Below are 12882 nucleotides of genomic sequence, written 5' to 3' on the forward strand. Positions count from 1 at the left end.
GGTTGTTGCATCGAAGATCCAGACAGGAGGTCCTGTTTAAATTCCCATAATGTAAATTTGTTTTGACCTAATTATTTTTCGCAGACTCTATGAAGCCCATAAAAGGACCATCGAAATGAAAAGGACTGAACCAAACCAAGAATATCTATTCCCTTTAATAGTTGGACTGAACCAAACCAAGAATACCTACCCTTTAATAGTAGGTATAGATATACCCTGAAAAATACCAGGAGCACCACGAAACCCTATTTCCACCGCTGCAACCTTCTGTACCCAAGAGATCCCATCTTGGGGCCTTTTCCAGAGTTCCGCCGGAGAGGGCATCGATCATGGAGGGACTCTACATCAACTCCGTGGCCTCTCCGGTGATGTGTGAGTAGTTTCCTTCAGACCTTCGGGTCCATAGTTATTAGCTAGATGGCTTCTTCTCTCTCTTTGGATCTCAATACAAAGTTCTCCTCGATCTTCTTGGAGATCTATTCGATGTAACTCTTTTTGCGGTGTGTTTGTCGAGATCCGATGAATTGTGGGTTTATGATCAAGTATATCTATGAACAATATTTGATTCTTCTCTGAAATCTTTTATGTATGATTGGTTATCGTTGCAAGTCTCTTCGACTTATCAGTTTGGTTTGGCCTACTAGATTGATCTTTCTTGCAATGGGAGAAATGCTTAGCATTGGGTTCAATCTTGCAGTGCTCGATCCCAGTGACAGAAAGGGAAACAACACGTATTGTATTGTTGCCATCGAGGATAAAAAAGATGGGGTTTATATCATATTGCTTGAGCTTATCCCTCTACATCATGTCATATTACCTAATGCATTACTCTGTTGTGTGAGCAGGAAAATGTGGAACCGTTGAAGGTCCCTCAGAGCACTACGAAAACCTCCTCGGAAGGAATTAACTATCGCTACCATATCACTCTCAGACAGAGGAGAATGATAGCTATAATCAGATGACATGTCATATTCTTCGGGTCCAGGGGTACCAAGTTTTCCAATGGAAACCTCAAACAAGAGGTTCGAAGAATAGTCCAGGTTGTTTAGTGTTAGTTCCACCAGTCTTGGATAGCTCTCTTGATCTTTCGTTCGTTTACTGGCGGGTGGTCTTCGTGGTACACCCGAATCAATGGCTACAATATGAAAGCTAGAAATCTCAGGCTCAATTTGATCATAAGAGTCTTGCAAAAGCTCTGAGATATCTGAGCCAACACTGCCGCTTATTGAAACAGATCTTCTCTCCTTCTGTTTCTTAGGGCTTTTGATTATCTCTGGCTTGTAACGGATGATGGCAGAATCATGAACATCATCCAATGAATCAAGGTTTGTATAAGCTTCTTTGTAGGCAACAAGTAAATTTGCATAGTTTCCACGCCAACCAAGGGGCCGACACCGCAGCCTATCCTCATTTCTCAGAATGAGGTCCAGGATCAAGATCCTACCTAAAGCTTCAGCAGTTTTTTCAGCAAACTCCGGGGAATCAAATGGTGTTGTGCTCTCTAGTAGAGGGGATCCGTGTACATAACTGCAAAACAACATTGCAATTTCTTTCATGTTAACTATGTACCATATTTTTTCAAAAATAACTATGTACCATATTGTCAGGCACATTACTGGTAACTTGGAGTTAATACTTCATCAGGAATAGACATCGGCTTAGTTCAAGAGCTTCTAGCATCTCAGTGCAAATCATCTCCTGAAGTTCATCACCAACAGCTATTGCTTCATGTCGAGCATTCTCTACTGCATCCTTTATTTGTTGCCATTCACATGAGGAGCTATGAATCACTCTGCCCTGCATTGGTCAAGAGAGTTCACACTATAATAATTATGTGGTTAGCATGAATTCCTACTACAAGAAAGCGAGTACTTACTTGAGGGGTCCTTACGCCAAGCCATTTAGCCAGTTCATACCCGAACCGTTCTGACTGTGTGGCCATCCTTGATGGTGCTATTTTAATGACTGCTGCAGCTTCCTTGGAAGGAACTTCACCATTTTTAGATGTTTTGAATAATGCAATGAATACAACTCCTCCAGAATTTACAGTCACCTGTGCAGAATGGTACAGGCTATTAGAAGGAAACTAGAGCCATGGCTAATAAACTATATTTTCCAGTATGAAGTGGAATCCTTGTGAGAGATATTGATGTTAGCTTTTTGCGGAGGTGTTGTGAGCTTTAGCATAGTTCACATGATTCTTACTGTATCAGTACATTGTGGTAGGCAGAAAAAGAAAGTAACAAATCTCTACTCGGTGACCACTGAGATGAAATTTGATGAGAGAAGTGGTATATCTAGGATAACAATCAAGTTTACCAGTTAGAATCTTACCAACAACAGGGAAGACAATTTACAGGAAGATGGATAAGTAAAAAGGAAAATACGAACCTCAAAACTTCTATTAATATCATCATCGGTGGGTTCCGAACTTGTAGTAGTATGTTTCGTATGGTGCAATGAAGAAAGAGAGGTCCAGCAGAAGTTACTTGACTCTATGTCCATCATAGAAACACCCCCAAGCCTTTCCCAGAGGCTTGTTTTTGGCAAATAATCACATGGTCCAGAGTCGATTACATCGCTACTAGAGTCTACGATTTCTAGCACATCTGGACTGCAATATAGAAAATATACAACATTAATAACTTGGTTGGGAAACTTATCCCATGAAAGGAGCAAATTCATGCCCTTGCTCGATATTGTTTTAACCATATGAATAAAATTAGAGTAACCATCTGGTCAGGTATGCCTACACTACTTTTACATGATTGTTCATTTGATTTTTCGTGAATGTTTCAACATAGGGCGTTCAACTTTACTCCACCCACTACATTTGTAGTTTTTATCAATTCTCAAGATTACCAAGGAACACTGTGCATCTCTCAGCTAATAGGAGGCCGAACATAAAACGTTTGGGCAATAGCGGTAACACACGGACCAAGTTCAGAGTGATAGTGATACACACTTGCAGACAGAGAATGACCATCACATCACATCGAATGTTTCATAGAACAAAAAGAACCTCCTGAAAGCATGTCACGTTGATCAAAGATTATAACGGAAGCATAGTCTCAGGGTATAGGTAGCGCGGAACCAAATCACTCACAAATAATAATAATGTAACCAAGCATATCACACAAAACTAAGCCAATTAATTACGGTACCTGATTCATATCTCAACAGGAATCACAAAAAATATGATCCTTATGAATTATGGATCAGACATGGTACATACTACAATTAAGTAATAGATCCCACAAGCGACATAACTAATTCTCCTACCTCATTGAGGATTCGATAGCCAAAATGCCCGACTTCGGTTGTGGCGACTGGGATAATGAGGACATCCTCCCGGTGCGCTTCCTCATTGACGCTACCCATTCCTCGAATCCACTCTGCAATAAATCAGATCAATCTGGCTCTTTGCCGCCAAGAACAGGGCCCAGAACCAAAGAAATATTTTTTGGTTGGGGCGATGCACTTACGGAGGAGGATGTGCGGGAGAAGGATCTCGACTCTATTCCCACTTCCATTCGTACAGGAAAATGTGGACAAATGGAAAGTGAAAATCGAGTTCTTCAGATAATCTCGTCAAGTTTGGCCGGGTCATGGATTGGTGAAGTTTGTGACCAATCAAAGGCAAGGGGATGGGGGAAGAAGGGCAAAAATACTATTCTCCAAGAGAACTTCCGCACGAGTGAATGCCCATGCAGGCCATCCATGTTTGTCTCAATTCTTTTCGGCCATCCGTGATAAGGCGCATGCAAGCCATCCATACTATTTGCAAAGAGGACATGCATGTGCATTGCCATTTTATTCTCCCTCTCGGATGATGTCTTCAATGATACACAAGTAAGTCAAGGACAACATGCTGAGTGAGGTGTCTTGTCACCTCCGCCTCATGCGCTTGCATCTTCTTACCGGAAACACGCGACCCTCCTCCCTTTTCTCTGTTTTTTGTGGGACCCTCTTCTCTGTTATGGATCCATACTTGAGGATAAATAATTGGATGGCAATAGGCAATGTTTTAAATTTTCTTCATGCTTCACTTTCCGAATGGCTCATGATAAATCACCATGCACGCATTCAATTCATTTAGGAGGTGTTTGTTTGGGCGTTTTGTAACGTAACCTGATAACGACGGGATCTGAAAACGATTGTTTTTGTTTGGTTAGACTTCACCGTAATGCGATCCCGTGTAATCAGATAACGCCGCTGTACAAAATTGATTCCGCCCACATGTCCATGGTATCTGTTCCCTCTCTCTGATGCAAAACTCTCGCTGTTGTTCGTTTTTTTACCCGAGGCTGAAAGAGCGGCCCCAATGGCGCGCTAGATTGGGGTCCGGCTGGCATCGCGCGAGATCAGAGCAGCCGGCGGCGTGCATGCTTGGGGGTGGCCGGCTGCGATTGAGATGGCCGGCGGCGCGCATGCTTCGGGGCGGCTGGCTGCACTTGAGATGGCCGGCGGCTGGTGGTACGCATGCTTCGGGGCGGCCGGCGGCGCTTGAGATGGACGGCGGTCGGCGGCACGCATGATCGGGGAGGCGAGAGACAGGGCAACTCTGGCAGTCAGGGAGAGAGAATTCTCATGCATTGGGGAAAAATAGAGCAGATCGATGGTATCCAATTCCTGTACCTTTGACGAACCAAACAAACTAGGAAAGAAATCGTTACACCTCCTAAAACGCTGTGATCTGATTACGTTAACGTTAACGTTACCATTCTTGCAACCAAACACCTCCTTAGAGTAATCCACGTAATCCACTTATTGGGCAATTGTGTGTTTTCTCATTAAGATTTTATTACGAAGTGTTACACTCAATATTCAGTTGCTGCTGATGATTGTATAAAACCTCAGACATTGTAAGGTCCCAACACTTGATCATTCCGTTGGGTGTCGAGCTTAAAATTAATGTCCTAACTGAAGAGCCTGAAAAAAAAAACAAAAATCAGCATTCAAACGTAAAGAAGATGGCCCAAGTATGTTTAGGCTCTCATGATTTGTAGCTCCAGAATTGGAAATTTGTTTCTTTGTTTTTACTTTTCTACTTTCACTTTTGATATGGTGTTGAAACCCTTTCTCAAGCATCCTTTCATTTGGATCGGAATGATGTTGGAAGGATGGTGTTCTATATGGCATACATGGCGCAAACTTATAGTAAACTGTTTTATTTGGCTAACCTATTTTATCATACTATAGTATCCACGAGTATAACTTTTTCTTGTTATGTAGCTAGCATAGTTAACCACATAAAATATTGCTAAATACTAATTACACATTTGTAAGTTATATCATTGAAATTATTTTGCTTATGCTAAATCTAATAGTGTGTCGTGCATTTTTAACCTCCACTTTGCTGGTTACCTACATAACACTTGTGCTATAGAACTTATCGAATATTCAATATGACTTTGTTCGTTGGTGTTTCCATATCCTTGATGGCCCATGCTTGCTAGCTACTCTCCATATCTATATAGAATAGCATGTATGTTCTTATCTGGATTAGTTGATGGCCTTTGCTACCGTGGATAGTAGACCATGAGTGAAATCATCAAAAATAAAACTTTACCATTTACAGTCCCATGCTTCTGCATGAATGCATCTTTTTGTTTGGTCCGGGCGGAGTTTCTTAGTTGTTATTGTCATTTTGGGAGAACTTCTATGTTGCCATACCTTTTAGTACATAAAAAAATGGTCCTTTGTACGAACTCTTGGTGCCTTTTGATGCATATACTCCCGCAGGCCGCAGCCAAATTAGAGTGCATATAGGATTTGTTTGAAGTTAAAAATTCGACTAAGTTTGAAATATTTATCAACATTTATAATACCCTATCTTTACCATTAGATTCACCGTGAAATATATTTTCGTATGATGTATATTTAGTATTGTAAATGTTTGTATTGTTTTCTACAAATTTGGTCAAAGTCTGCAAAGTTTCACTTTGGAAACATCTTATATGCACTATTGGAGAGAGTACTAGTATAGTGTTAAAAACGCTCTTTGTTATGGGATGGAGGGAGTATAGTTTAGTTCAGGGTTTTAGTTGCGCTCACTAGCATGTTTTTAGGACACTTAGTAGCATGTGTGTTGGCTCTTGCCACTCATGGCAGCATAGAATGGGGACAATGGTCCATTATGACAGCCATATGGTTGAAACAGATTCCGTTATCCTGAAAGCTTTGCTACACCTACGTGAGATTAGGGGGTCAAGAGGGTTACGGGGTGACTTGTGTGAATTGCCTATTTTTTTACTGGCCATTAGTTGTGGGCGCAGGCACATCCTGAAATTCAGGGGGTTGGGGGGAGGGGGGGGGGGGTTGATTTGATTAGTGGGAAAGGTAATTACGTAGGGGTTTGTAAAAACCTTTCGTAAGTCTAGCATTTTTTATCCTGAAATGTGTAAGAAAAAAGAAACTTGTTTCAGGTTCCCTTCACTTTTTGTTGGATCCACATGCAGAATTCCACCAGAACTGTCTGTGCCAATGGTTTTGTCTATGCCATTGGTTTCTGTTGGAAAGAAAACGAGTGCTTCTGAATGGCGCTTCCGATGTGTAGACGACTAGTTCCTATTTGTTCATCATTCATACAGTCATTATGTCTAAATTTAGCCCCTGCGCTAGCTGTTGGCATTAGCGCCACTCGCTCCTTCACTCTTACTGCAACTCCACGCCACTCTCGGCTCCTTATTCTCCTCTCAGCCTGTTAATGATCGCCATCACTACTCAAGTATTAGTCGGAGATCCATCCATGCAAGCTAAACACGCTCCGGTGTCCGCTTTGCTGGTTCTCTTCGTGCTCTCTGTCGTCCTCACGCTCGTGCCGCAGCCGCAGAAATCATTCTTCCAGGCTCGGCCACTGCCGCTTCTGATCGACAATGATGGCGGAGGCATTGTGGCTCACGCCGACCCATCCGGTGGCTGCGACTACTCTGACGGAAAATGGGTGAAGGACGCCACTACCGCGACGCTCTACGGGGAGGACTGCCCATTCCTTGATCCCGGCTTCCGCTGCGAGCGCAACGGCCGGAACGACTCATCCTTCCGGCACTGGCGCTGGCAACCTCGCGGCAGCTGCCGCCTCCCTAAGTAGGTAGCCATCGCCATTGACATCTCTCATCAGAGAACAAAACATTTTGTCTTGTCTCTGTCACCTTTCTAAGTACGTTCAAATTCAATAGGTTTAATGCGACGGATATGTTGGAGAGGAGCCGGAACGGCCGAATCGTGTTCGCTGGCGACTCCATCGGCCGTAACCAGTGGGAGTCCATGCTGTGCATGCTCGCCAGCGCCGTGCCGAATGGTTCGAGGATATATGAGCAGTCCGGGAAGCCCCTTAGCCGGCACAAGGGCTACCTCTCCATGATCTTCCTGGACTACAACCTCTCTGTGGAGTACTACCGCGCGCCGATGCTCGTCATGGTCGACCGCATCCCGCCGGTGGCAAGCAACAAAGGTGCAAGCGCCACCAGGGGTGCCATCCGGCTGGACGCGCTGCCACGGCACGCCACGCGCTGGGCCGGTGCTGATGTGCTCGTCCTCAACACGGGTCACTGGTGGAATGAGCACAAGACCATCAAATCGTATGTAATTAGTTAACTAATTAGCGTGCTAGCTACTGCATTGCATTGCTATGATCGTGATCAACTGACTAGAACTGCATTGATCCATACTGCAGAGGAAATTATTTCATGGTGGGAAATCGGTTCAACATGAAAATGGACATCAAGGAAGCGTTCCGGTTATCCCTGCAGACGGTGAAAGACTGGGCGCTAAGCAATCCACGACTCTCCACAAGGGGCTATCTCTTCTTCAGGAGCTATTCTCCATCGCACTACGACAACGGAACGTGGGACACTGGGGGCTCATGTGCAGACCAACGGGATCCTCTTATGATGACCACTGGCGAGAGCAACCAAGAGTATTCGTGGATCAACACGATGATCTCGAGCACAGCACGGGGCACAATTAGACAGCAGATGGACAATAGGGTGGTGTTCTTGAACATAACGCACATGACAGCACTGAGAAGGGACGGTCATCCTTCACGGCACCGAGAGCCCGGGACGCCGCCGGATGCCCCAGAGGATTGCAGCCACTGGTGCCTGCCAGGCGTGCCGGACGCGTGGAACCAGGTGATGTACGGGCACCTCGTGTCTACGGGATATGGCATGAGGTTGGTCAAAAAATAATCAGCAGCTCATCTCGCACCAATTCTAACATGGCTGCACACACGAACTTCACACCCACGTTGCATAATTCATGAAATGCAGAATTAGCAGAGATTTAGATAGGGTAGGGAGCAGGAGCATGGTGTATCACAAAAGCATAAAGATGTATGTAAAGTGTTTGACTCTGGCACATAGGGTAGGCAGCAGGACCCCGGTGTATCACAAAAGTCAGAGGAGCACCCCCGTGCATGCATGCATGCAGAATTGGCGTGAGGCAAGCTGAGCCGTTGATCCCATGGACTCTCAAGTTGTTGCATCCGTCTGATCGGTTTGTATACACACAAAGACGAGCAACAAAACCTGGATGTTTGATCCTGTTCAAGTCACGAACTGAGCATTGCTCAGATCGATGGCTATGTTTCTTGTGGTGAAATTGGTATGCACTATGATAGATCCACATAGATAGCTTCTTTTTACAGTAACCGAATATTTTACTAAGAGCATCTCCAACAGCTGCCCAACGCGCGGCGCGCTAAAAACCAGTTTGCAACACGCCGATCGGCTGGTTTGGCGCGTCGGGCAGCGCTGGCTCCAGCAGCCGCGGTAAAATGCAGCGCGCGCGTAGCTCCAGCAGTGCGCAAAAATGCAGCGCGCGCTCTCGTGCAAACAACATATGCACTCCAAACACAAGCAAGAAGATCAAACACAAACAAAATAAATCAACAATAAATAGTTCAATTTCGTTATTATAACTCAAACAAATAGTTTATCTTTCAATACAACAAATAGTTCAATAATACAACATCAAACGCACAAATCATGATGCTCTTTGTCGGCCATTTCAAGCCCACCACTCCTCAATGAGATCCTTCTGAAGATCATCATGCACTGTGGGACGTCGAATGGCATGATAGGAGGCAACAAAATGGGCCACCCTTTCAGCCCTCCGCCGCACTCGCACAGGATGTCCCAAGAGCTCACAGTGAGAGTAGTCTACATCTTGGCCACGCTCATTCTCAATGATCATGTTGTGCATGATCACACAAGCGTGCATGATGTACCAAAGCATCTTTTGATCCCAAAATCTAGCAGGTCCTCTCACAATAGTAAATTGGACTTGCAAAATCCCAAAAGCTCTCTCCACATCTTTTCTAGCCGCCGCCTGAGCATTGTGGAAATCAAGTTTTTTCTTACCTTTCGGTTTTATCAACGGCTTCATAAATGTTTGCCACTTTGGGTAGATGCCATCCGCAAGATAGTAGCCATAGTTTTATGCACGGTCATTTGCTACAAACTACACCGGTGGCAGTTCACCATTTGCAATCTTATTCATCAGTGGTGACCAGTTGACAACGTGGATGTCATTCAAAGATCCAGGCATTCCAAAAAAAGCATGCCAAATCCAAGTCTCTTGATCGGCCACCGCTTCAAGGATTATAGTGGAACCCTTTTTTTGGCCGTGAAATTGCCCATGCCATGCCTTTGGACAATTCTTCCAACTCCAATGCATGCAATCTATTGAGCCAAGCATACCTGGGAAGCTACGAGCTTTGTTCATCTCCAATAGCCTTGCAGCGTCTTCAGCATTGGGAGATCTCAAATACTCATGGACAAACACTTGCACAATTCCGACTGCGAAGCGCTTGACACACATGATGGCTTGGCTCTCACCCATGGCCAAGTGATCATCAACTAGATCAGCTGGGATACCGCATGCCAACATACGCAAAGCGGTTGTCACCTTCTAAAAGGTGCTATGCCCGAGCTCTCCGGCGGCATTCCTCCTTTGCTAAAAAAATCGGTCATGGCTCGCTAGTTTGTCTGCAATGCACCTGAACAACTCGGTGCTCATCCTAAACCGGCGACGAAAGTACGACTCGAGGTATGTGGGATTCTCCACAAAATAGTGCCTCATCAATCAGTTGTGGGCATTGATCCTATCCCTCCAAATTTTCTGCCGACCCATAATCGAACCACCGTGCTTCGGTTTTTTATTGATGTGCATAGCTAGGATCATTGCAAGATCCTCTTCCTCTTCCATATCAAATTCTTCTTCGGAAGAATCATACAATGAACTCATCTACAATGTTCAATTTAAACTAGGCTATAAAAACTACAAACAACATGTAAAAAATGTGAAGTTGAAGCAATACATACCTTGCGGGCGTTTTGTCGAACACCTTGCGGGCGCCGAGCGGTAGTGGGTGGCCGGGCGATGTTCGTCGGAGGACTGCCGTGCGCGACGGGCGGCGTTGACTAGGGGAAGCCGCAGTGGCGCGGGGACAGGCCGGAGGAGCGCAGATGTCTACTACACAACCTTCTTCTTGTAGACGTTGTTGGGCCTCCAAGTGCACATGTTTGTAGGACAGTAGCAAATTTCCCTCAAGTGGATGACCTAAGGTTTATCAATCCATGGGAGGCGTAGGATGAAGATGGTCTCTCTCACAACCCTGCAACCAAATAACAAAGAGTCTCTTGTGTCCCCAACACACCCAATACAATGGTAAATTGTATAGGTGCACTAGTTTAGCGAAGAGATAGTGATACAAGTGCAATATGGATGGTAGATATAGGTTTTTGTAATCTAAAAATATAGAAACAGCAAGGTAACTAATGATAAAAGTGAGCACAAACGGTATTGAAATGCTAGGAAACAAGGCCTAGGGTTCATACTTTCACTAGTGCAAGTTCTATCAACAATAATAACATAATTGGATCATATAACTATCCCTCAACATGCAACAAAGAGTCATTCCAAAGTCACTAATAGCGAAGAACAAACGAAGAGATTATGGTAGAGTACGAAACCACCTCAAAGTAATTCTTTCTGATCGATCTATCATAGAGTTCGTACTAGAATAACACCTTAAGACACAAATCAACAAAAACCCTTATGTCACCTAGATACTCCAATGTCACCTCAAGTATCCATGGGTATGATTATACGATATGTGTCACACAATCTCAGATTCATCTATTCAACCAACACAAAGAACTTTAAAGAGTGCCCCAAAGTTTCTACCGGAGAGTCAAGACGGAAACGTGTGCCAACCCCTATGCATAAGTTCATGAGGTCATGAAACTCGCAAATTGATCACCAAAACATACATCAAGTGGATCACGTGAATCTCCCATTGTCACCACAGATAAGCACATGCAAGGCATACATCAAGTGTTCTCAAATCCTTAAAGACTCAATCCAATAAGATAACTTCAAAGGGAAAACTCAATTCATCACAAGGAGATAGAGGGGGGGAAACATCATAACATCCAACTATAATACAAAGCTCGCGATACATCAAGGTCATGCCGAATCAAGAACAAGAGAGAGAGAGAGAGAGAGAGAGAGAGAGAGAGATCAAACACATAGCTACTGGTACATAACCTCAGCCCCGAGGGAGAACTACTCCCGCCTCGTCATGGAGAGTGCCGGGATGATGAAGATGGCCACCGGAGAGGGATTCCCCCCTCTGGAAGAGTGCCAGAACGGGTCTAGATTGGTTTTCGCTGGCTACAGAGGCTTGCGGCGGCAACTCCTGATCTAGGTTATGTTCTGGAAGTTTGGGTATATATAAGAGGTGTTGGAGTCGGGAACAAGTCAGGGGGGTCCCCGAGGTGGCCACGAGGTAGGGGGCGCGCCCAGGGGGGTAGGGCATGCCCCCCACCCTCATGGGTGCCTCGGGACTCTTCTGGCCCATCTCCGACACATCATGGGCTTCTTCTGGTCCAAAGATATTCTCTGTGAAATTTAACGTCAATTGGACTCTGCTACCTCTTGAGCACTGCATTGGATTTCCCCGAAGAGGAGAGGATGATGTAGCAAAGTAGCATAAATATTTCCCTCAGTTTTCGAGAACCAAGGTATCAATCCAGTAGGAGGCTACGCGCGAGTCCCTCGTACCTACACAAAAACAATAGCTCAACGCAACCAACGCGCTTAGGGGTTGTCAATCCCTTCACGGTCACTTACGAAAGTGAGATCTGATAGAGATGATAAATAATATTTTTGGTATTTTTGGTATAGAGATGCAAAGTGAAAGGTAAAAGGCAAAGTAAAAAAGCAAAGCAATAATAAAGTGTTGGAGATTGATATGATGAGAAAGAGACCCGAGGGCCATAGGTTTCACTAGTGGCTTCTCTCAAGAGCATAAGTATTCTACGGTGGGTGAACAAATTACTGTTGAGCAATTGACAGAATTGAGCATAGTTATGAGAATATCTAGGTATGACCATGTATATAGGCATCACGTCCGAGACAAGTAGACCGACTCCTGCCTGCATCTACTACTATTACTCCACTCATCGACCGCTGTCCAGCATGCATCTAGAGTATTAAGTTAAAAATAGAGTACGCCTTAAGCAAGATGACATGATGTAGAGGGATAGTTTCATGCAATATGATAAAAACCCCATCTTGTTATCCTCGATGGCAACAATACAATACGTGCCTTGCTGCCACTTCTGTCACTGGGAAAGGACACCGCAAGATCGAACCCAAAGCTAAGCACTTCTCCCATGGCAAGAAAAACCAATCTAGTAGGCCAAACCAAACTGATAATTCGAAGAGACTTGCAAAGATAACCAATCATACATAAAAGAATTCAGAGAAGATTCAAATATTATTCATAGATAGACTAGATCATAAACCCACAATTCATCGGTCTCAACCAACACACCGCAAAAAGAAGATTACATCGAATAGATCTCCACG

General features: G+C 44.5%; 2 protein-coding genes across 2 annotated transcripts; one reads left to right on the forward strand and one right to left on the reverse strand.

The window, feature by feature from the left end:
* Positions 1 to 788: 788 nt before the first annotated feature.
* On the reverse strand, positions 789 to 3617 carry LOC119332509 (dual specificity protein phosphatase PHS1-like). Its single transcript, XM_037605690.1, has 6 exons — positions 3486 to 3617; positions 3283 to 3395; positions 2392 to 2614; positions 1877 to 2053; positions 1637 to 1797; positions 789 to 1527 (listed from the first exon to the last, which is right to left on the reverse strand). Exons 1-6 carry the CDS (start codon positions 3531 to 3533, stop codon positions 804 to 806), a joined length of 1446 nt encoding a protein of 481 aa, XP_037461587.1. The 5' UTR covers positions 3534 to 3617; the 3' UTR covers positions 789 to 803.
* Positions 3618 to 6751: 3134 nt separating this feature from the next.
* Positions 6752 to 8192, forward strand: LOC119334039 (protein trichome birefringence-like 8). Its single transcript, XM_037606713.1, has 3 exons — positions 6752 to 7089; positions 7182 to 7583; positions 7679 to 8192. The coding sequence occupies exons 1-3, from the start codon at positions 6752 to 6754 to the stop codon at positions 8190 to 8192; spliced, it is 1254 nt and encodes a 417-aa protein (XP_037462610.1).
* The last annotated feature ends 4690 nt before the right edge of the window (positions 8193 to 12882 follow it).

This window comes from Triticum dicoccoides, chromosome 7A (genome assembly GCF_002162155.2).
Source record: "Triticum dicoccoides isolate Atlit2015 ecotype Zavitan chromosome 7A, WEW_v2.0, whole genome shotgun sequence".
Taxonomy (NCBI): Eukaryota; Viridiplantae; Streptophyta; class Magnoliopsida; order Poales; family Poaceae; genus Triticum; species Triticum dicoccoides.